The sequence below is a fragment of the Heterodontus francisci genome, chromosome 13 (genome assembly GCF_036365525.1).
Source record: "Heterodontus francisci isolate sHetFra1 chromosome 13, sHetFra1.hap1, whole genome shotgun sequence".
Taxonomy (NCBI): domain Eukaryota; kingdom Metazoa; phylum Chordata; class Chondrichthyes; order Heterodontiformes; family Heterodontidae; genus Heterodontus; species Heterodontus francisci.
In genome coordinates this window covers 19688598-19712871 of record NC_090383.1, presented here as the reverse complement: position 1 = coordinate 19712871, position 24274 = coordinate 19688598, and the positions used below count along the sequence as shown (strand labels likewise).

The 24274-nt window shown below is 45.0% G+C and overlaps 1 protein-coding gene across 2 annotated transcripts in view; it reads left to right on the top strand.

The window, feature by feature from the left end:
• Positions 1-597: 597 nt before the first annotated feature.
• akap12b (A kinase (PRKA) anchor protein 12b) overlaps positions 598-24274 on the top strand; it is a 96525-nt gene continuing 72848 nt past the window's right edge. The window contains exon 1 of one of the 2 annotated variants that reach the window (XM_068044462.1): positions 598-1302. In XM_068044462.1, the coding sequence (XP_067900563.1) occupies positions 1219-1302 (84 nt within the window). In that variant the 5' untranslated portion in view covers positions 598-1218. Of the gene's footprint in view, positions 1348-24274 lie in introns of both variants that reach the window. The other variant, XM_068044461.1, reaches the window with a different exon arrangement.

Sequence of the window (24274 nt, the reverse complement as noted above, 5' to 3'; positions counted from 1 at the left end):
CCCCGGTTTTCAACAATTATCCCTCAACCAACATCACTAAAACAAATTGGTCATAGTCACATTGCTGTTTGTGGGATCTTGTAGCGTGCAAATTGGCAGCTGCTTTTCCTACATTGCAAGAGTTATTAGTCTTCAAAAAGTACTTCATTGGCGGTAAAACATTTTGTGACATCCTGAAGTTGTGAAAGGCACTATATAAATGCAAGTTTTTTTTTTACACATTTCATCTGTGTATTCCACAGAAAATCTTCATCATTGGATGTGCTTTTTTTCCCCACAGCTCTGTGTTAGACACAAGTCACTAAATCTGATTAAAGGCAGCCTGTCTGGGCGAAGTTAGAGGGGGAGGCGAGGGTTAACACTGCCCTTTTGCAAACAAAGTTAATGTGAATCCGAATGGCAGACAGCAACTGTAATATGTTATAATAAATCACTGCTGACCTGAGTGGATCTTCCTTCTCACAGTGAATAGGCGATATTCCAGGGGGCCTCGGGTTGGCTGCCGCTTCCATTCGCCGAGCTGGTCCCTCCCTGCGCCGCTCTCATTGGCTCGGCACAGGGTTTGGGCCAGGGAGAAGAGGGCTGGAAGCTGAGAACAGCTGCAGAGAGTAGTCCGGGAGCTCAGAGTGTACATCGGAGAGGGAGAGGGAGAGGGAGAGGCTGCAGAGAGGACAACCTGACTCTGGGTATAGAGAGAGGGGAGCCAGGGGTAAAGAGAGTCAACCTGACCTCCAGGGGAGAGAGGGGACAGGGTCCAGTCTGACCCCCGGGGAGAGAGGGTCCAGTCCAGTCTAGTCTGACCCCCAGGGGAGAGAAGGTCCAGTCTAGTCTGACCCCCAGGGGAGAGAAGGTCCAGTCGTCTGAACCCCCCCCAAGGGGAGAGAGGGTCCAGTCCAGTCTGAGCCCCAGGCAAGAGAGGGGACAGGGTCCAGTCTGACCCCCAGGGGAGAGAGGGTCCAGTCCAGTCTAGTCTGACCCCCCAGGGGAGGGGAGCGCCGCTTTGAAGAGACGGGCCGCGGCTCAGTGAAGTGCCGGAGGGGTAGCGGGGTGGATGGTGGAGCGGAGCTGATTCCCCGGTAGAGGAGGAACTCGGTGCGAACACAGCCCAGCTACATTGCCGGTGCCGGGAGCGGCTTCTCCGGGAGGTGAAGCCAGAATCTGCTGGTGTTTGGAGCCGGGCCCCGTTACTTGCCAGTTACCTGAGCCCTCAGCCCGGAGATGGGAGCCGGCACCTCGGCGCAGGACCCCGCCCGCCTCAGCCCAGCCGACAACCCGAGTGAGGACGACAAAAGCCGACAGGAGGTGAGCGACCAGGAGAGGCAGCACACAGATGGGGCGGATGACCGGGTGAGTGTCTGGGGGGGTGGGGCAGTTGTCCAGGGTGTCTCACTGGGGGGACTGGGATGTGGTCTGGGGTGGGGAGGGGTGTCCTGGCTCTGCATGGACTGGGTTTGCATTCACCGGCCACAGGCTCTGGTCAAACTGCCAATCCCACACCCAACGGTCACCCACCAAGGGGTCAACTCTCAATGCTCAAGCAACTCCACCACCACCTCATCTCTCCCTTCCTCACTCTCTTTTTCCCCCCCCAAATCTCCTCTTCTTCTTTTCTCTTCTCCCCCCCCCCCCCCCCCCCCCCCCAAATCTCCTCTTCTTCTTTTCTCTTCTCCCCCCCCCCCAAATCTCCTCCTCTTCTTTTCTCTTCTCCCCCCCCCCCCCCCCCAAATCTCCTCCTCTTCTTTTCTCTTCTCCCCCCCCCCCCCCCCCCCCCCCCAAATCTCCTCCTCTTCTTTTCTCCTTCCCCCCCCCCCCAAATCTCCTCCTCTTCTTTTCTCCTTCCCCCCCCCCCCCAAATCTCCTCCTCTTCTTTTCTCCTTCCCCCCCCCCCCCAAATCTCCTCCTCTTCTTTTCTCCTTCCCCCCCCCCCCCAAATCTCCTCCTCTTCTTTTCTCCTTCCCCCCCCCCCCAAATCTCCTCCTCTTCTTTTCTCCTTCCCCCCCCCCCAAATCTCCTCCTCTTTTCTCCTTCCCCCCCCCCCCCCCCCCAAATCTCCTCCTCTTCTTTTCTCCTTCCCCCCCCCCCCCAAATCTCCTCCTCTTCTTTTCTCCTTCCCCCCCCCCCCCCAAATCTCCTCCTCTTTTCTCCTTCCCCCCCCCCCAAATCTCCTCCTCTTCTTTTCTCCTTCCCCCCCACCCCAAATCTCCTCCTCTTCTTTTCTCCTTCCCCCCCCCCAAATCTCCTCCTCTTCTTTTCTCCTTCCCCCCCCCCCCCAAATCTCCTCCTCTTCTTTTCTCCTCCCCCCCCCCCAAATCTCCTCCTCTTCTTTTCTCCTTCTCCCCCCCCCCCAAATCTCCTCCTCTTCTTTTCTCCTTCTCCCCCCCCCCCCCCCAAATCTCCTCCTCCTCTTTTCTCCTTCTCCCCCCCCCCCCAAATCTCCTCCTCCTCTTTTCTCCTTCTCTCCCCCCCCCCAAATCTCCTCCTCTTCTTTTCTCCTTCTCTCCCCCCCCCCCCAAATCTCCTCCTCTTCTTTTCTCCTTCTCTCCCCCCCCCAAATCTCCTCCTCTTTTCTCCTTCTCCCCCCCCCCCCAAATCTCCTCCTCTTCTTTTCTCCTTCTCCCCCCCCCCCCCAAATCTCCTCCTCTTCTTTTCTCCTTCTCCCCCCCCCCCCCAAATCTCCTCCTCTTCTTTTCTCCTTCTCCCCCCCCCCCCCCCCAAATCTCCTCCTCTTCTTTTCTCCCCCCCCCCAAATCTCCTTTTCTTCCCCCCCCCAAATCTCCTCCTCCTCTTTTCTCTTCCCCGTTACGCAGTGTCTTAAACTGTACAAGGTGTCAACTTTATTACTAAACTTCCTGAATTGTTTTTAGAATTGGGAAAATTAATTGTTGCATCTGCAAGTAAATTTGCACCCTCCCTCTAACGTTGGCAGGAATGTTTGAATATAAAATATTATTTTGAATAACATTGGAGTTTCAAGAGATTTGGTCCAATATTCTCGACAGTGAGACTGGTTACAGAAGACTGGACTGAGCTGAATGTGAACTTACTGTAATCATAATAACAGCATGTCTGGACTTTAGTTCAGTCTTAATAGGATAAACACTTTTTACCACACACCGTGTGTTTGTAGCTTTTGCATTTCATTGTATTTAAAAGTTCGTCCCTTCAGGACATGCTTTTTTTGTTAGAACTAGCTCACATTTTGGCATTGGTCCATTCACCAGGACAATAGTCGTCTTCACTGGAGTGGGGAGGAGAAAATTGACCGAAGTCCCTGGTCTAGCCAGTGAGGGGATACCTTTTATTAAAGAGGCTACCACAGCCACAGAAAGGGAGAGTTTAATTGGTGTTCAGACAGGCTGTTTGGATAGAGTTACAAAGGATCTGTTACCATATTGGGAGTGCATTGTAGAACAAGGAGACATGTGAATAAGGGTTGGGTTGGTCATAACAAAGCTATAACTAGGTAGGAATAGGTGTTTCTACCAAACTTGGATATATGACTCTCTCTATTCATTCATCCAAGTTATTTATAAATATCTCAAAGCTGAGTCCCCAGTACAGATTCCTGGGGGAAACCACAAATTGCATCCTGCTCATTGAAGTATGTATCCATTATTCCTACTCTTTGTTACCTCCTAAACAATGTCATATCATAAACAGCAATTTTAGTGGGTGGAAGGACACCTATCTCAGATTAATTGGCTGGAGTAAAATGGTAGATTATATAGTGAACTGGTAGCAGGGAAATACTTACATGCAAGTTGGATATTTTACAGGTTAAATATACTGTCTTTACTATAAAGGTGCTATATAAATACAATTTGTTCATGAAACATCCCAAGGTGCTTCATACAGGACCATCATAAAACAAAGTATGACACAGAGCCACAAAAGGAGATATTAGGTCAGATGACCAAAAGCTTGGTCAAAGAGAAGAGATTTTAAGGAGTGTCTTAAAGGAGAAAAGTGAGGTTTCAAGAGGTGTAGGGAGGGAATTCCAGAGCTTGGGGCCTAGGCAACTGAAGGCGTGGCCACCCATGGTGGAGTGATTAAAATTGGGGATGCACAAGGGGCCAGAATTAGAGGAGCGCAGATATCCTGCAGGGTTGTGGGGCTGAAAGAGATTGTAGACATGGAGGGGTGGGGCCAAGGAGGGGTTTGTAAACAAAGCTGAGAATTTTAAAATCAAGGTGTTGCTTGACCAGGAACCAATGTAGGTCAGCGAGCACAGGGGCGATAGGGGAATGGGATTTGGTGTGACTTAAGACGTGGGCAGCAAAGTTTTGGATGACCTCTCCACCTCTTTTTAAGACACTCCTTAAAACCTACTACTTTGACCAAGCTTTTGGTCATCTGAGCAAATATCTCCCTTTGTGGCTCGGTGTCGTACTTTGTTTTATACTGCTCCTGTGTAGGACCTTGGGATGTTTATGTTAAAGGCACTCTATAAATATAAATTGACTGGGAATAAAGGTGTAAAGCAAGGGTTCCAAGAATAGAGCAAAAATATGTTTTTGTTTACGAAAGGGCACATGTTCATTATGGGGGATAGGTAATGTAGAAGAAATTCACCTAGTGACTGAGACAGAGATACTGAAGTAGTTTGCTTCAGTTTCTATAGAGGAATGTAAAAGTGGGGCTGTAGGATTTTCTGAGCAAGGGTGGGGAAGTAGAACTGTTGGAGTACCTGAGGAGGATCTGCAAAAGATTTCTATATTTTAAGCAAGTTAAGGTAAATAAGGATAGAAAATTACCAGGCTCAGGTGATATGCATTTCAGAAGCAAAAGATTGGGGATGAAAAAGTGAAGGCTGTAATTATTTTACCAAAAAAATCTTAAACAGGAACTGTGCCAAAGGTCTTGAGGGAAGAACTACCTTTCAAGAAAATGAGTCAGGCAATTCTAGATGAAATTAGTTTTACCTGGGTCAAGAGTAAATGACTAGAGTCAGTAATCTAGAATGCAATTAGTGAAGCTGTGTGGAGTGACTGACAGTTAATGACTAGGTGACCTTTCATCAGAATGGGAAGATGCTAGAGAATCCTGTCATCTGTTAGATCCGCCCTCAATCTTCTAAACTCAAGGGGACACCTGGTATTATTCTGTGCTGCGCCCCTTCCAAGACCAGTATGTCCTTCCTGAGGTGTGGTACCCAAAGCTGAATGCAGTACACCAGATGGAATCTGACCAAGTTCTATAGAATTGAAGGACAGCTCACCACCATTAAATTCCAATCTCCTCGCGATAGCCAAATTCCATTAGGTGGTTTGATTGCTTTTTGTGTCTGTGCACTAGCTTTTAGTGACTTCTGTATGCGTGCACCCACATCCCTTTTGTCCCTCCACAGTTTGTGGTACCAGATTAGGGGGCATGTCAAATTGAGGATGATTGTAGGAGAACATGGATATGTGAAAGTTGAGAAGTGGTGTACGTTTGGCAGGGAGGGAAGGAATAGTAAGAATCTTAACCGAGTGAAGGATCAGAGAATGCAGGGCACCTTCATAGCGATCTAAAGTTGGCAGTTGAGGTGCAAAATGCCTCCAGGCAAAATGGATTTTGGATTTTATACATTTGCGTAGTGGAGACCTCCATTTATAGAGGTCCTTTATTCTGTCGATGGAATGTCCCAAACACCTGGCTGACCTGTGATGCTTAGTCTATTATTTTGTAGGTAAATGTAGTACACAAATTGTGCACAGCAAGATTCTACAGTAGCAAATTCAATGAGTCGCATTTATTTGGACCCTATTGTGTATCTCAGCTTCATGGGCAATTAATTATTTTGAAGCAGATTTTGTGTAGACAAATGTGGCTTGCCATTTTCTGCATGGCAATGTCTCTCAAATGTTAGACAAATGACCAGTTAATTGGTATTTGGTGATTCTTTGGCCTCCTTGTCTCGAGAGACAATGGGTAAGCGCCTAGAGGTGGTCAGTGGTTTGTGGAGCAGCGCCTGGAGTGGCTATAAAGGCCAATTCTAAAGTGACAGACTCTTCCACAGGTGCTGCAGATAAAATTGCTGGGGATGATGGCCGCCACGAGGACTTCTATGTTGGAGATACGGTCGCTGCCTCTGGAGAATCCTTGGTATCAGGTGGCAGGAAGATGGAATGAGTTGAGACGTCGCTCTTGGCTGACATACATTGTCCAGGCCTCGCTGCCGTAGAGCAAGGTACTGAGGACACAGGCTTGATGCACTCGGACTTTTGTGTTCCGTGTCAGTGCGCCATTTTCCCACACTCTCTTGGCCAGTCTGGACATAGCAGTGGAAGCCTTTCCCATGCGCTTGTTGATTTCTTCATCGAGGGACAGGTTACTGGTGATAGTTGAGCCTAGATAGGTGAACTCTTGAACCACTTCCAGAGCATGGTCGCCAATATTGATGGATGGAGCATTTCTGACGTCCTGTCCCATGATTGTTTTCTTGAGGCTGATGGTTAGGCCAAATTTGTTGCAGGCAGCCGCAAACCTGTCGATGAGACTCTGCAGACACTCTTCAGTGTGAGATGTTAAAGCAGCATCGTCAGCAAAGAGGAGTTCCCTGATGACTTTCCGTATTTTGGTTTTTGCTGTAAGATGGGCAAGGTTGAACAACCTGCCATCTGATCTTATGCGTTCAAGTCTTCAAAAGAAGGAATTTTGCTCCACACGAGAGCAGCAGTGACAAGATCCCAAACAGTGTAGGTGCGAGAACACAGCCCTGTTTCACGCCACTTGGGATAGGAAAGGAATCTGATGAGGCACTGTTATGCTGAATTGCGCCTTTCATATTGTCATGGAATGAGGTGATGATACTTAGTAGCTTTGGACATCCGATCTTTTCTAGTAGTCTGAAGAGACCACGTCTGCTGATGAGGTCAAAGGCTTTGGTGAGATCAATGAAAACAATGTAGAGGGGCATCTGTTCGCGGCATTTCTCCTGTAGCTGGCGAAGGGAGAACAGCATGTCAATGGTGGATCTCTCTGCTCGAAAGCCACACTGTGCCTCAGGGTAGACACACTCGGCCAGCTTCTGGAGTTTGTTTAAAACGACTCGAGCGAAGACTTTCCCCACTGTGCTGAGCAGGGAGATTCCACGATAGTTGTTGCAGTCACTGTGGTCACCCTTGTTCTTTATAGAGGGTGATGATATTGGCATCACGCATGTCCTGTGGTACTGCTCCCTCATCCCAGCACAGGCAAAGCAGTTCATGGAATGCTGAGAGTATAGCAGGCTTGGCACTTTTGATTATTTGAAGGGTGATACCGTCCTTTCCAGGGGCTTTTCTACTGGCTAGAGAATCAATTGCGTCACTGAGTTCTGATTTTGTTGGCTGTTCGTCCAGCTCATCCATGACTGGCAGAGACTGGGCTGCATTGAGGGCGGTCTCCGTGACAACATTTTCCCTGGAGTACAGTTCTAGGTAGTGTTCCACCCAGCGGTCCATTTGCTTGCGTTGGTCAGTGATCGTTTCCCCTGATTTTAGACTTGAGGGGGGCGATCTTCTTGGCCCAAAAGCTCTCTTAATGCCATCATACATTCCTCTGATATTTCTGGTGTCGGAGGCTAGCTGAATACGACTGCATAGGTGTTGCCAGTAGTCATTTGCACAGTGCCTGGCTGTTCTTTGTGCACCGCTTCTGGCTGCTTTAAGTGCTACAGATGTTAACTCGCTGGGGGCTTTCTTGTAGTTCAACAGTGCAGTGCGCTTAGCGGCTATGACCGGTTCCAGCTTTTCAAAGTGAGATTGAAACCAGTCTGCATTCTGCTTCTCACGTTTGCCATAGGTGGTCATTGCTGAGTTATCGGCGTCTCTGATGTGGGCCCACTTAGTCTCTGCATCCCCTGTAGGATTGTTTTGAAGGGCTTTTTCAAGTGAATTTAGAAACTTATGTAACAGCTGTGGATAAGAAATTCTGTTAGTGTTGATGCGTGGGCGGCCCTTCTGCTTGGAGTGATGTAGCTTTGGTTTGAGTCTAACCTTGCTGCACACCAGGGAGTGGTCGGTGTCGCAGTCCACACTGGAAGCTGCGTGTGATTTGGACACTGTTTATAGAGGCTCGTCTTGTGACGATGAGGTCCAGCTGGTGCCAATGACGTGATCTTGGGTGCCTCGAAGAAACCTGATGACCGGGTTTAGTATGAAAGAACGAGTTGGTGATGCAGAGGTTATGATAGGTACACAACTCCAGCAGTCTCTGTCCATTCTCATTCATCCTTCCAATGCCATAGTGCCCAAGGCAGGAGGGCCATGTGTCATGGTCGGCCCCAACCCTGGCTTTAAAGTCCCCCAGTAGGAACAAATGTTCGGTATTAGGAATACTAATATTATGGAGTTCCTTGCAGAACTGGTCTTTAACTTCAGGTGGGGAGCAGAGTGTTGGAGCATAGATGCTGAGTAGGTGTACTGGACCAGAGGCGGTGAGCAGTCGGGTGGACAGTATGCGTTCAGAGCCATTTGAAGGTGGTTTTTGGTGACTAAAAGGAGGAATATTACCCAGGACACTGGGAGAATTCACTGGATCCTCTTTGAGTAGTGGCACTTGGTTTAATGTCACATGCATAGAACAGAACAATCTCTACTATCAGCCTAGATTATGTGGGGGTTGAACCCACCAACTTCTGACTCTAAGGTGAGAATTCTCTGATATTGACTGCACCATATAAAGGTAGCTGTACAAACTGGATCCAACTGAATTCCCCCTTCCTCTTTTAGTTCAATGCAAAAGTAAATAAATGAAAACTTCACAGAAGGGTGTGGTGACCATTTTCCCCCACTACTCCCCTCTCCTCTGCTAGTGTATCTTGGTGAAATTTTAAAAAACTCTGGCCTTTGTTCCTATGGGTGGGTTGGGTGTTTAGTTTAATTTAACTGTGTCCAGTGATACATCACTAGGAATGATGCTTTCATGTGGAGAAGCGTAGGGCCCCAGGTAGCACTATCTAATGAAGAGGGTGAAGGCAGTTTCTCCTTTCAACAGCAACTTTCATTTATATAGTGCCTTAGAGATAGTAAAACATTCCAAGGTACTTCACTGGAGCATCATTGGACAAAATTTGACACCAAGCCACATAAGGCAATATTAGGACCGATGACCAAAGGCTTGGACCAAGAGGTAGGTTTTAAAGCACATCTTTAAAGGGTGGGAAAGAGGTGGAGAGATTTATGGAGGGAATTCCAGAGCTAAGGACTTGAGCAGCTAGACATTGCTGACAACGGCAGGATGGAAAAAAGCAGATGTGCAGCAGCCCAGAATTTCTTGCCCTATATTCCCATATTTTCAGAGTCATGGAGCCATCCTTATAGAGCAGTGTGACTGGACAATGTCTGCAGCTTCCCTTCATGGTTTTTCATAGAAACATAGGAATTGGGAGCAGGAGTAAGTCATTCGGCCCCTCAAGCCTGCTCTGCCATTCAACTAGATCATGGCTGATCATCTATCTCAACACAGTGGTTAGCACCGCAGCCTCACAACTCCAGCGACCCGGGTTCAATTCTGGGTACTGCCTGTGTGGAGTTTGCAAGTTCTCCCTGTGTCTGCGTGGGTTTCCTCCGGGTGCTCCGGTTTCCTCCCACATGCCGAAGACTTGCAGGTTGATAGGTAAATTGGCCATTATCAGTTGCCCCTAGTGTAGGTAGGTGGTAGGGAAATATAGGGACAGGTGGGGATGTGGTAGGAATATGGGATTAGTGTAGCATTAGTACAAATGGGTGGTTGATGGTCGGCACAGACTCGGTGGGTCGAAGGGCCTGTTTCAGTGCTGTATCTATAAAACTAAACACCATTTTCCTGCACTATCCCCATATCCCTTGCTATCTTTAATATCTAGAGCTCTAGCTCTCTCGAATGTACTTAATGACTGAGCCTTTACAGCCCTCTGGGTAGAGGATTCTAAAGATTCGCCACCCTCTGTGTTAAGAAATTCTTCTTCATCTCAGTTCTACATGCCCTATCTCTTATCCTGAGACTGTGTCCCCTGGTTCTAGACCCCCAGTCAAGGGAAACATACTTTCTGCACCTACCCTATAAGAATTTTGTATGCTTCAATGAGATCACCTCTCATCCTTCTAAACTCTAGAGAATATATGCCAAGTCTCCTCAATCTCTCCTCTTAAGACAATCTTCCATCCCAGGGATCAGTCTTTCATTACTGACCTTCATTCCCTCCTTTTGATACCTGTACCATGTCTGAATTTTAATGTCTTGGTGTGTGAGAGAGCATCCATTTGATTGTCTCCATGGCTAGGGTGTTAATTGTGGTCTTTCAAGGAAGGGGAGGCCTGCTTTCAGTATGATTAATAGTGTATTGTTGATTTTAAGACTGGGGTTCTTTTCGATAGAAAAGAGGAGACTGAGAGGTGACCTGATGGAGGTCTTTAAAGTTATGAAAGGGTTCGATAGGGTAGATGTAGAGAAGATATTTCCAATTCTGGGGAATCCAAAATGAGGGCCCATAAATATAAGATAGTTAAAACCAATAAGGAATTCGGGAGATTTTTTCCTTCAGTAGTTAGAATGTGGAACCTGCTTTCACGTGGGGTGGTTGAGGTGAATAGCATAGATACATTTAAGGGGATAAAAGCAAAATACTGCGGATGTTGGAAATCTGAAATAAAAACAAGAAATGCTGGAATCACTCAGCAGGACTGGCAGCATCTGTGAAAAGAGAAGCAGAGGTAACGTTTCGGGTCAGTGACCCTTCTTTGGAACATTTAAGGGGAAGCTAGCCAAATACATGAGGGGGAAAAAAGAATAGAGGGATATGTTGATGGGTTAGATGAACTAGGGTGGGAGGGGCTCGTGTCGAGCATTATCACGGGCACAGAGCTATTGAGCTGAAAGGCCTGTTTTCGAGCTGGTAGAATTCTATATATTAGATGTAGGTGGACCAATAAAATGTCTACTTTATCTATTCCCCATGACTGCAGTAAAGGACCGTGGAGTTGAGTCAAACTGTTGAAGCTCAGAAGGGGACTTTATTGTATGCCTCAAGAATGCTGTAGGTATCGGAGGAGGGCCTGATTCTGAGGATAAAACTAACCATTTACAGCACATTATTTACTGTGGGAGCACACATTCTCATGACCCTTCCCTTCTCCCTTTTCACCCTCTCTCCCCTGAGAGTCGGGAGAGGAAGGAAGAAATTAAAACACCCACTTCTCTTTCTGATTGTGTTAATCTTTTTAGTGGGAATCACAGTAACTATCTCTGTTTACAACAGCTGGTGTATCTTGGAATCTGTAGACAATTCTTTACATGGATTCTGTAAGCAAACCGTGTTGAATATTGTCATGCAGACCCCCATCTGCATATTAATTTTGTCGTATCATTGATTTTAAACTGTTGCTGGAGTGAAGAAATGACTTGTTTGAAGATCACCAGACACTGGGCTGAAGGACCTTTGTATACTTCGAGACGCTGCTTGTGGAGACAAAAGACTGTTCCCAGCTTCAACTAACCCAAATGGGTTTTGATCATCAGTCATTGAAGGTGTAAGGAAGTGCATTCCTGCTAAGATGATACAATCCACAGAGCCAGGACTGGTTAAACTGGCTGGTCCAGGTTTTTTTTGAACTAGCCACGGGACAGTTTGAATTCGGAAGTTTTATGTGCATCTGAAGCTGGGACACTAAAGTCTCGCTCTCACTCTCCACGGAAGACATGTAAACCGAGTGAAAAGACTCCTCCATTGGAACATGTTGAAATCTGCACTGGGCCCCGACCATTTGCAAGACTTACCACCAGCCAAAGACTCTGCATTGAACTGTGTGTTTATCACATATGCATGCTAGCGTGGTCACGTCGTATATTTGTAGTCATTAACCGGATTAGAGTCTAAGATTAATAAACTTCTACCTTTCTTCTTTAAATCTAAGGAAACCTGTTTTATTTCTTTACCTTACAATCGGAGCAGTGAACAAGGATTCACTGAGGGGGAGCTAAAACACGGTGTTTCTAAAATTAAACCTTGTTACGGTTAAACCAGGCAGAGGTAACCCCTGGACCCCTTCTCACCTGGTCATAATCATAGAGGTGAGGCTAACCCTTTCAAAGTACAGTTAACTGAGTTGTTGAAGCAGATAGCATTGGTGCATGCATTTAAAGGAAGGCTTGATGTATGCATGAGAGGGGGATAGAGGGCTATGGGCGATGAGGTAATTAGAGTAGGAGGAGGCTTGTGTGGAGTGTTAGTAGGGCAAATGATCTGTTTCTGTGCTGCAGATTCTGTAATTCTAACTGAGCGAATAGCTTTAGAAGTGTGGCCAGCTGGTACACGTCCATATGACTTTAACATGGGGATGTTGAAAGATGGACCCTTTTGGCCTGTTCAGCTCAACACAATATTTTAAAGCTCACTACCTATTTTGTCAAGGCTCTCCAGTTGATATAGCCAGGTCTAGTGTTACGTGAATCATGTATTCTATTTGTATAGTAGATCTTTGATCCTAAGATCCTTTTTCCAGAACTTTTAGTTGCCTGCCAATGTAACCATACAGGATATGCCTAAATAAAGCAGGGCTTTGAATTGCAAGTTACTGTAAGGTGATCATCTGATCTTCATATGTGTCTCATATACTGTCAATTTTCCCAATGAAGGGGCAATCTATACTGTGTCTGACTTGATACTTGCTTGTATTCCCAAACTTATACATCTCAGTTTCTTGTACAAAGTTCCCCCGGTTAAAAAGTCAAATTGCATTTCTAAACAATAATGCCTTATTTGTGGTTGAATTAAAATTTTGGGGTTTGTGCTGATTTGAGTAAAACCTGCTTATGCCCACGCCCAGCAGAAGCTTGGATACTGGGACAACCAGAGTGTTCAAGGATGAGATACATTTTTATTGGGTATGGCACATAAATGGAGTTGAGGTACGGATCAATGATCCAGTTGAATGGTGGAGCAGGCTTGAGGGGCTGAATGGCCGCCTGTTCCTATGTTCCTTTCCTTTGACTTTGATGCTGGAACTTTTTTCTACTTGTATCCAATCTCATTGCGTTGACCTCTCTACCTCTTTATTAAAAATAAGCATCTGCCTTGTTTTTCCTACAGTAAAAACATCTTGTTTAGAACCTCTATGCTCCAGGCTATATCCAGTGTTCTTTTTAACATTCGTTAAGTTCTCAGTAAATGTTTTATTTTGCCTCCATCAAATTACATTTGAACTGAATCCAAATGCATGTCCGTCTTGAGAATGTCTTTAAAAACTGCAACAAATTTTAAGTCTCTGCCATTCAACCAAAATTCTGGTGTTAAATGTGGCCTTTTGTTCTCTAGGGAATTTGATTCCTTTTTGGACGGAATGCTCCCGGCCAGTTTTTAAACCATGAAAATTTCTACTCTAAACCTTATTTCCATAAATAACCAGGGGTACGAAGCATTCAGAATTAGTAGTCTTAATGTTTTCGTCCCAGTCAGAACCTTCTGGAAAGTTATGCAGTTTTTCCATCTGTAGCTGCACCAGTTTCAATCCTTTTCCGTCCTTCCTTGTCTCTTCCCTTCTCCTACCTGCACTCTGCATTCCTCCAACTCTTGTGCATCCCATTAGCCGACCATTGGCAACTGTGCTTTCAGCTGCCTCGGCCACTGATCTGGAATTCTGTCAGTAAACCTCTCGACCTCTGTCCTTTTTTTTTTCTTTGACCAAGCTTTTGATCTCTGCCTCCAATATCTCCTCCAGCTCGGTGCACTATTATTCTAAACAACTTATTTATATAGCACCTTTTGACTGTAATGAAGTGTCTTGGGACATTTTACAGCAGTGCTATCAGACAACATTTAATGCTGAGCCACATGAGATATTAGGACAGGTGACTGACAGGTTGGTCTGAGGTAGTTTTTATGGAACCTTTTAAGAGGAGAGAGGCAGAAAAGTTTAGGAAGGAAGAGCTTGGGGTCTAGGTAGCACAACCACCAGTGTTGTGGCGAACAAAATTGGGAATGTACAAGAGGTCCGAATCGGTGAAGCGGAGTTCTTGAAGGATGTAGGGGTAGAGGAGATTACAGAAATGGGGGTGAGGGAGGCCTTGGAGGGGAATTTTAAATTCAAGGTGTTGGGCAATAAAATAATGTAGGCCAGAAAGCACAGGGGTGATGGGTGGATGGGACTTGGTACTAGTTTAGATTTGGATGCTGTTGCTTTTATTCTAAACCTTTAAAATAGCTCTCCAAGTTACTCCTTCCCCCTCCCCAAAGATGCTGACACATTTTGGGGGTGGGATTGGGTGGTGTGTGTATGCTTTAGTGCCACACTAGTCAAACGTACTCGCGTAGCTAGTCAAAAGCACTGGTGTTTTAAACATGAGTGAAAACCTTCTTGAAATCTGTACTTCTTCCTAACACTTGGTCACTGGTTTGTAGCTTCGAAATGACTCCCTGCTTTTCCATTTGGAATCGTTTTTGCGCACTTTATCGGACCTCTGCACTGGCATGTAATATTTACAAGTTGGCAGGATATTTGGATTAACTTGCTTACGGCCCTAGATAACCCCATTTGCTTGTCTGACTTTTTGTAACTATTTACAAACCAGACGCCAAGATTTCAATTGCTGAGGCTTGCAACAGCTTTTTGTTATATTCAAAGTATAACTTAAGATGTGAATTGGCCAAATGTTTGGCATGTTATGACGTGAAACTTATCAAATTATCCCTGAGCTGAGAGTGGTTGGTTACAGAATGGAAATCCAACAACACCACAGTGCTGGCACGCATTCTGATTTGGAAACACACGCTCAGTGCTGTTGGGATCAGTCATATTGGGGGAATGGGTGCTTTTGGAGGTTGCCCTGGATACCTGGAATGGAAGCTAGGGCTCTAACCATAGCAAAACATGGCCTTCTGAAAGTCTGGGTAGAGAGTGTGGTCAGACAGCAGCGCTGCTTTGGGTCAGCCTCTTCAATCATTGCCTCTTGGCAAGCAGTGGCATTTGCCAGCATCTAGTGTTGTGGGATTGGAAGGTGCTTCTGGACGTTGGTGGTTAATGGACCTCTAAACATGGTGCACATGGTTTTGAGTTCTTTTGCAAGCTGCCAATGATCCTATGAACCTTTTTCAGGGTAGCCTCCAGTGAAGCCAATTCTAAGCAGGAGCCTCGAAACAGATTTCTGTGGGGGCCATCTTTGGCATTCTGTATCCCAAAGGGCTGTGGATGCTTAGTCATTGAGTATATTCAAGACTCAGATTGACTGACTAGATTGTCAGGTACTAGGGGTATTGAAGGTTCTGGGGAATAGGGAGGAAAGTAGAGTTGAAGTAAAAGTTCAGCCGTGATCTCAAAAGCAGGCGTGAGGGGAGGTATTCTTGCTCCTATTTCTTGCATTCTTGTAATCAGACTCTCTTCCTTATCTCGCTGATTAGCTCTGCCACCAGTGCACAACTCGTGCACACTGGCACCAAACCTGAGGGTCTTGGTTTTGAGAGAGATTTTCCTTTTTAGAGGCAGGCAAAAAAAGCAAGGTTTGGATTTAGATAATGCCTTCCCTGACCTTGGGGCTTTCCAAAGCACCTTTCAACTAATGTGAAGGATAGTCACTGTTGTAATGTAGGAAACGTGGCAACCAATTTGCACGCAGCAAGCTCCCACAAACAGCAGTGGGATAATGACCAGTTAATCTGCTTTTAGTGATGGTTTGAGGGATAAACATTGTCCAGGACACCAGACAGAACTCTCCTGTACTGCTTCCAAATACTGTGGGATCTTTTCCATTCACCTGAGGGCAGATAGGACCTCAGTTTAAAATCTGATCCAAAAGTCGGCACCCCTGACAATATCTTAGTTTAATAACTGGGGAACGTGGGGAAAAAGACATTAAATCTCATTTTAGTAAAGTCTGATCGATTTAAAAGTTGGGGAAATTGAGGTTAGTAAATTCATGTCCGCCTGGGCTTTATTATACATGAAATTTCGTGAAGAGCAGAAAAGCCTCTGAATACTTGAAATGAGGGCTTACATTTGAATAGATTGAGGGTGGTTATATCCCCAGTGTCAATGGCCTGTAGGATTCCCATGGGAATCCGTTTAAAGACTCCTGCTTGGGAGTTGGCCTCACTTGAAGGTATCGTTAATGGAATGTCTAGCTTCTTCGTCAAAAGTGAAATTGAGAACATTGCAGCAAAGCAACTGTGCCCTGCAATTCTGTAAATGAATGAGGCAGAGGGAAAGAATGAAATGGTGATAGAAAAGGAGGGTTGTAAAGCAACATGAAATATTTAGATCTAGTCCATTACACATGGGGAGTCCAGGCCAAGTGTGTGCTTCAGGTGAATTGGTGTTAAAGGGTAGTGATAATTAGACAATTGTGAACAGATGTAATTATTTTAAAGTCTAATTTTTATCCTTATTTCATATCTCCATTATAAATTCCTATGTCAACATTTATAATTAAAATTGTCCATGCAAACTAGTCACATTGCAGTTAGAGATTCCTGCCAATGGAGGTGTAAGCTACACTAGGACAAGCTTATATGGAAACATTTACAGCACAAAAGGAGGCCATTCAGCCCATTGTCTGTCAAACTTTTATCGAGCCTAATCCCACCTTCCAAATCTTGATCTGTGACCCTGTCAGTTGCATTTCAAGTGGGTATCCAAATTTTTTTTAAATGCCATGAGGGTTTCTGCCTCTACTACCCTTTTTAAGACAATGAATTCCAGAACTCTACTACCCTTCTGGGTGAAAATAAAATAACTCCTCAACTCCCCTCTAATGCTTTTAATTGCTTTAAATCTATGGCCCCTTGTTATTGACCTCTCCTAATGAAACTGGGTCCTTCCTATCCACTCTGTCTAGGCCCCTTGTAATTTTATACACGTCAATTAAATCTCTCCTCACTCCTCCATTCTAAAGCAAGCAACCTCTGCCTATCTAATCTTAGCTAACAGTGACTGCAGCTCAAAAGTAATTCATTGATTGTGAAGTGGTTTGAGGCATCCTGAGCTCCTGAAAGGTGATCTATCAATGCCGGTATGTTCATTTGCTGTCATTTGCTTTTGCTTCCTTACTTATTGTAGTGAGCTGTACTTCACTGCAGTGTTTGTTTTTTTTTGTCTGCTGATCATTTGGCCAGTAAGGCAGAAGAAGTTTTCCACAACCAGTTTTAAAATTTAATACAGGGTGCAAGGGGCAGCTAAAAATACGCACATAAAACATTCACCGTGAGTAGCTTTAGAGATGGTGTTCAGGGTCATTGGAGTGTTATGCTGTCAGTACCCTGTTTTTTACTGCTCACTTTACATCCCTAATAGTCCTTCTCGCTTTAAACCTGTGCTGGAGTTGGTGGATCCTCTAAATCTCCACTGGTCAAGCTTATGGATGGCACATGGGTGAATTCTGTTATACCTCAAGTAAATTGACTGGTGTGTACACCAAGCTGTGGAAAATGTGACAAGCATACCCTCTGGAAAGGGGCTCATTTACAGAGTATTGCTCAATACTAACCTCATGAAACCCACCAGTCTCCAACTGGAATTTATTGCTGCAGTGACCCAAGTATTTCTCTCTCCTGTTATTTCTGTAATGGAGCATTAAACCTACATACACTCAGTCTCGTCATAATTCGTATTCCTACGTCCTAGACTTCTTCTGTGGCAAGTATCTCCTTCCTGAAGTGAGGTGCCTAGACGGAACACACTAGTCAACTGAAGTTTGGCTAGCACTCTAAATGCAGTGGCAATTCCTTGCATTTGTATTGAAAGGTAAGGTTAGTGTGCATCTCTGAACTATTGCTTCAAGTTTGGAGATCCAATTTTTGGAATTGGACTCTGGCTAATAGATGAATAAATAGAAAATCCCACCACTACAGTTAATGCAGGAAGTTTCAGAATCTGACTTTTTTAATTTTTTTTTTATTCAAGGTTTATTAAAATTGATCTTTTTGCCAAGTTGTGTGACAACCAACTGAACACAAGCCAAACAGTCCAGCAGGCTGAATGAAGTGCAGTGTTGGTGAAAACATATTTTCCTTGGTGTCAGAGGTCGAGAAACGAGCAGTTGCACAGAGCTGCAAGTGGAACGCTGCTTCTCAGATTTGTTGGTGCGCTATGAGACAACTAGCTTTTGGAATGGGGAGAGCCTAGCATTCAGTTGGATTCGACTTAATGACGACCTAATTCAGTCAGTATTAGTGTAGCTCTGTTCTGGAGTCACATGAATTTCACTCCGCGTGACACAATGACAATTGCGTGATTTCAATTTAGGTCTTATTGGCTGTGATGAAAAGGCTTACAACCTCTGATGGTCCAACTATCTTGAACAAAGTTCAGTCCACTTCTCTGGCAGACTGGCTCTTGGAGATGGTTGTGTCTTCTGAGTTCTCTGCATTTGTCTATTGAGTTTTGGTTTCTTCACTTGTACTGAATTAATGTCACAATTTTGTTAGATCTTGGAATTAAACTTTTTTGTTTTTGATTTTAGCTTATTTCTTGCCTGCCTTCCCTTCCTAAAATGGTTCGTCCACGTCCTAACTCGTACCAAGTCCCTTTCGCCCATTGCTTTGGGCTCCCACATACAATTGGCTCCCAGCCTAACAAGCCCCCTTTTTTTTTTAATGAATGCTCATAATAGTTTTCTAATCTTATCGTGGCCAAGCCCCTTCTCATCTCTAACCTCCTGCAACCCTCCAAGATCTTCTGCACTGCTCCAATTCTGGTCTCGTGCACATCCCTGATTTTCATTGCACCACCATTAACGGCCATGCCTTCAGTTGTTTAGGGCCTAAACTCTGGAATCACTGCCCCGTTAAGATTTTGGTCATCTACCCTAATACCTCGTTCTGTAGCTTGATGAATTTTGTTCTGCTCTTGTGAAGCACCCTAGGCCTTTCTACTACATTTAAAGGTGCTTTATAAACATACGTTGTTGCTTCTCTCCATTGGGTCTTGGACGTCCGAGTCTGTCCTTGATCTTTCTTTCCTTCCTTTGTGGCTAGATGGAAGAGGTTAGTCTGAATGAACTATAGTATATGTTCTCTTTCTTTTTGTACCTGAATATCAAAGTAATTTGAGGGTAATTTGGCACAAATGTCAGCCTTGGCACTGCAGTAGCACTCTGTCAAGGTCAAGGGTGAAAATCCTGTTCCAGAACTAGAGTCCATAATCTAGACTGACACTCCAGTACTGAAGGCATACTGCACTGCTTAATGTGACATTGAGCCAAGTTCTATCAAGATCCCTTGGCACTATTGGAGGAATAGTGAGGTATTCTGTATCTTGGCTAATATTTTATGCCTCGACCAATATCTGTTTTTCCCGCTTGCTGTTTTTGGCACCTTGCTCTGCAAAAGATGACTTTTTTTTTGCGCTTATTTGTATATGTAACTACACTTTAGAACATCCTAACCTGCCAAGTTCTACATAAATGCAAGTTTCAGTTTTTCCTAACTCCTGATTTCAAAAATTGGGCACAGGTTAGGGAGGTGACTGTGTTAAAAGATTTTGAAAGGTAGGGCAGTAGTTTGCAAGGACAGATGAGTCGAGGGTGATATGCAGCAGAGGTATAGTCTTCATATTAGCTTTCTCCTTCTGCCCTAGAACCTGAGATTTCTGCATTTCTCAAATTATGGTCACTTGTACATCCCTTAATTTGAATAGCACAGCCAGCAAAGGTGAAGTGATGAGTTGCCTAGGCTCTGAACTCTGAAATTCCCAGCCTAAAACCCTCTGTCTTGTCTTTTTAAAGACACTCCTTTAAAACCTACCTCTTGGATCAAGCTTTTGATTATCTGTCCTAATAGCTCCTTAAGTGGTCTGTGTTAAATTTTGTTTGATAATGCTGCTGTTCAATGCCTTGGGCTGTTTTGCTACATTAAGGTGCTAAATAAGTGTTGTCGATTTAGTCAAACGTGCAATTTTGCCAATTTGGTAAGCCTTCAAACTAAGATTTGTCTATTACTTCCTCATAAGGAATAGCTGTTTAATTTCATGCAAAATAGGCCCACTAGTTTCTTGAAGCCGATTGATCTCTTAACACAGAGAGCCAGTTTTGTAGTCTGACTGAGGTTTTGGCCATCTGCAATCATCAATCTGCATATTGAGACAGACTCTGGTCTGTTAATGTCCAGCGTTCACAAAGTGGAGTTTGCCCTATTACATTTCCTATCATAATCTTTAACATTTGTGATGAATCCTACCATCCCATTAGCCTTTCTGATTTGGTGTTGCACACACAAACTAGCTCCAAATATATGTATTTAAATTCCTAAATCCTCTTGTTTAACTACCCACTCTCTGTTTCCCCACTTAAACCTCATTCTTGTATACCAAGTGCACTAGCTCTCACTTTCATGTTAAACTGCATTGGCCACTGCTCTGCCCACTTGCTAAAAATTATTTGTGCCTTGTTTGAGTTTCTTTTTACGGATGACTATTCTTTGGCGTATTTTCTGGTAGATTTAAATATCTTTGTAAATAGTGAGAAGCTGGGCGCTCTGCAGTCTCTACTCCATTTATTGCTCCTTGCTAATCCAAAAATATCCCTTCCAACCCAACTGTGTTCCAATTTCCTAACAATTTCGCAAGGTTACTTATAATGTAATCTACCTCAAATATTAGCTAGCAATCCCTTTTGTGTTCTTTTGGGCCTCCATATCTCGAGAGACAATGGATACGCGCCTGGAGGTGGTCAGTGGTTTGTGAAGCAGCGCCTGGAGTGGCTATAAAGGCCAATTCTGGAGTGACGGGCTCTTACACAGGTGCTGCAGAGAAATTTGTTTGTCGGGGCTGTTGCACAGTTGGCTCTCCCCTTGCGCCTCTGTCATTTTTCCTGCCAACTACTAAGTCTCTTCGACTCGCCACAATTTAGCCCTGTCTTTATGGCTGCCCGCCAGCTCTGGCGAATGCTAGCAACTGACTCCCACGACTTGTGATCAATGTCACACAATTTCATGTCGCGTTTGCAGACGTCTTTATAGCGGAGACATGGACGGCCGGTGGGTCTGATACCAGTGGCGAGCTCTCTGTACAATGTGTCTTTGGGGATCCTGCCATCTTCCATGCGGCTCACATGGCCAAGCCATCTCAAGCGCCGCTGACTCAGTAGTGTGTATAAGCTGGGGGTGTTGGCCGCTTCAAGGACTTCTGTGTTGGAGATATAGTCCTGCCACCTGATGCCAAGTATTCTCCGAAGGCAGCGAAGATGGAATGAATTGAGACGTCGCTCTTGGCTGGCATACGTTGTCCAGGCCTCGCTGCCGTAGAGCAAGGTACTGAGGATACAGGCCTGATACACTCGGACTTTTGTGTTCCGTGTCAGTGCGCCATTTTCCCACACTCTCTTGGCCAGCAATCCCTTTGTGTCGAGCCTTGACAAATCAATCACAACATTCATGTATATCCTGTCCTTTATCCTCCTCCTCATCCATCGTCCTGACATAGTTGGTAGCACTTTTGTGTTTGAATCAGAAGGTTGTGGATTAAAGCCCCACTCCAGAGACTTGAGCACTCAAGAGGCTAACAATCTAGTACAGGACTGAGAGTGCTGCACTGTCTGAGCTGTTGGCTTTTTCAGATGAGATGTTAAACTGAGGCCCCTTCAGATGGAAGTTAAAGATCCCATGGCACTATTTTGAAGAGCAGGAGAGTTCCCCCTGGTCTCCTTGCCAACATTTGTTCCGAACATCACTCATAAATTATCTGATCATTTGTGACTTTCTGAAGGAACTTGCTGTGTGCAAATTGGCTGATACATTTCTGAAGTTGCTACTATGTTTAAGTAATTATTTGGCGTTTAGCGTTCTATGACCTCTACTATTGTCAAATCTAAACCTGCTTTAAATTGGACCATTTCCTCTTTTTACTCATTTTTCCTGTGGTTGTGAAGCCTCATTTGCCATACCCTTCCTACCATCTCCAAGGTATTCCATGTTCCCCTGCCCCCACACCCTGCCCCACACACCACCATTGCTTCCTCTGAGCAGGGCTGCATCATGGAATGTTATAACAATGTGAGGAAGGGATCTCTGGCTCTCCGCTCAGTCTTTTTCCTGGTTTGGCTGTAACGGGGTTTAACTTTTAAGTGTTTTTAGCTTCCCCTCATTGAATCCTTGCTCATTGCTCTCTTACTGTAATGGCAAAGAAATCAACCAGACCGGTTTTCTCTGATTTTAAACAAGAAAGGTGGAAGTTTATTAACCTTAAAACTCTAACTCCGTTAAAACTACTAAAGATATGTGACTATGCTAGCATGCATGCGTGATAAACACACATAAATAGGGACACAGGAGGAGAAAGAATGAAAAGGTGGAGGGGGATGTAAAGTCTTGTAGTTCTCGTTGGGGCCCGGTGCACACTTTCACTTGTTTAGCTGATACCAGAAGGCTGCAGGTGTCTTCTCTCTTGAGGCTTGAGTTACTTCCATGGGTCTCTGGAAATTTGTGTGTGACAGAGAGGTGCTCTCTTCCTGAAGTTCACTTGCTGTGTCTTCCAAAACTCTTTTGTCAGGCATGATTCAGAAAACCCTAGGTTAGCCAGCAGGTTAGTCATGTAACTAGCTCCTTGTTTAGAACAGCCTCGCCTGTGAGATTTGTGGATTCGTTCAAGCTTATCAGACACACTCTGGGTTGGGGGGGGGGGTGGGGTGCCAGTGGAATGCTGGCTCAAAGACTCTGTCTCTTGATCATCACGATTGACAACCCACCTGGCTAATTGAATCAGAGAGGCACTCCCATTGTCTTCATACAGCTGTCTTTTAGAATACAAATGTACAGCCATGTTTTCAGCCAGTGTTGTGGTCTTTTTAAACAAGTTGTTTCAAGTCCAGTAATTCAAAAATAATATTCCATATGACTAAATTAATGTCTCATTTTGGCAGGTGTGGTTTCTGTCATACCTCCACATCCAGTGGAATGAAATGCGATATTAGAGCATTTCATTATAAAAATAGTGTGTAGAGGAAAACACACATGCATTTCACTTATTGATTCAGAAATCTTAAATTCTTACAGCCTGTCTTTCCTTTGTAGCAGTGCTGCTTTAAAGTGGGTCTGAGATAGTTATGTGTTGCCCAAGGGGTTTAAAGTTTGTTCACTATCAGCCTGCAATATGTTGGGAATCCCAATAAACATGCAATTTTTTTTTGGGGGGGGGAGGTTTTCAGTTTGTACATTTCCATGACTGCCGAGGGTGCCTTTGTTCCTAATGAGGTCTGCAGGGGGCGGGTTAGATTTAATAGCCTTGGTTTGGAGTTCTGTTCATGAGAGTCGCAATGGGTGGATCCACTCTGATCTTTCTTTCAGTGCCTTGAGTTATGCGAGGACATTTCACTTTAGGGTATGGTTGGTTCTCTTTTTTTCTCCTGTCTATGGGGGGAGGATTGTTTGCTAATCTTCCCTTTGTTCTCTGGGACACTCCTGTTTGCAGTATTTGTCCAGATTCTACTGCACTCTCCTGTGGCACTTCGACTAGGTGAGGCATCACCCTCAAGTTTCTCTGCCCTCTTGAGGACTTCTTTGTCCCTGCAGGTTTCTGTAAATGCTGTTAGCAACTCTGGTGGGATGCTTCTGTGTCTGCATTTACATAGGAGGATGTGGGGTCTACCTTTTCCAACACTTCGGGATTGGCTGACCGAACAGTAGGGGTTTCCATTTGGGAATCCTTTCGACCTCCTTTACCCTGTCCTCTTTTTTTTTTTTCCTCTTTCCTCTCTAACTTCTTGCCAGCCCTGTGCCTGTCTGTCCCCTTTTGTTGTTGACAGGGGTCCCTTGCAATTCACCAGCCCTCTGCTAGAGAGTCCTCCAAACACCAATACAGGACTTAGGGGTGCAGATTTCACCATAGGTTGGGGTTTCCCCTCAGCCTAGCACGTGTGGCAACTCTGACAATATTCCTCCACTTTGTGGAGTTTTGGCCAGTCAAATTGCTGTCCTATGCGAGCTTTGCTTTTTTTTTTCTGTATGCTGACGTGTACAGCCATTGTAATCTCATGGGGCATTCTTAATATTTCTCTTCAGTACCTCTGCGGCACCAATAACTAGTGAACCACTGTCCACTCTTTGCCCTCAGGTCTGTGAGGAGCACTCCACATTCTTTAAATAGTAGTAATCAGGGACTCCCTCTGCTTCACTTTCAGACTGGGCAGCCTGTGCTAACTCTCGGTACTAGGTCGGCTCGCTGAGCCTCAGCTAGGGAAGATTCATTTAATTCATTCCCTGGGTCCTCTAACTTTCCAAAGAGAGTCTTGGATGGAAAGACCACATGGTCATCTGCCTGTAGTGCCAATTCACACTCTTCTGGGGGAGCTGGTTTGATCATGGCCTGATTCACTACACATGCAGGGGACCGTCTCCTGCCACTGTCCTTTC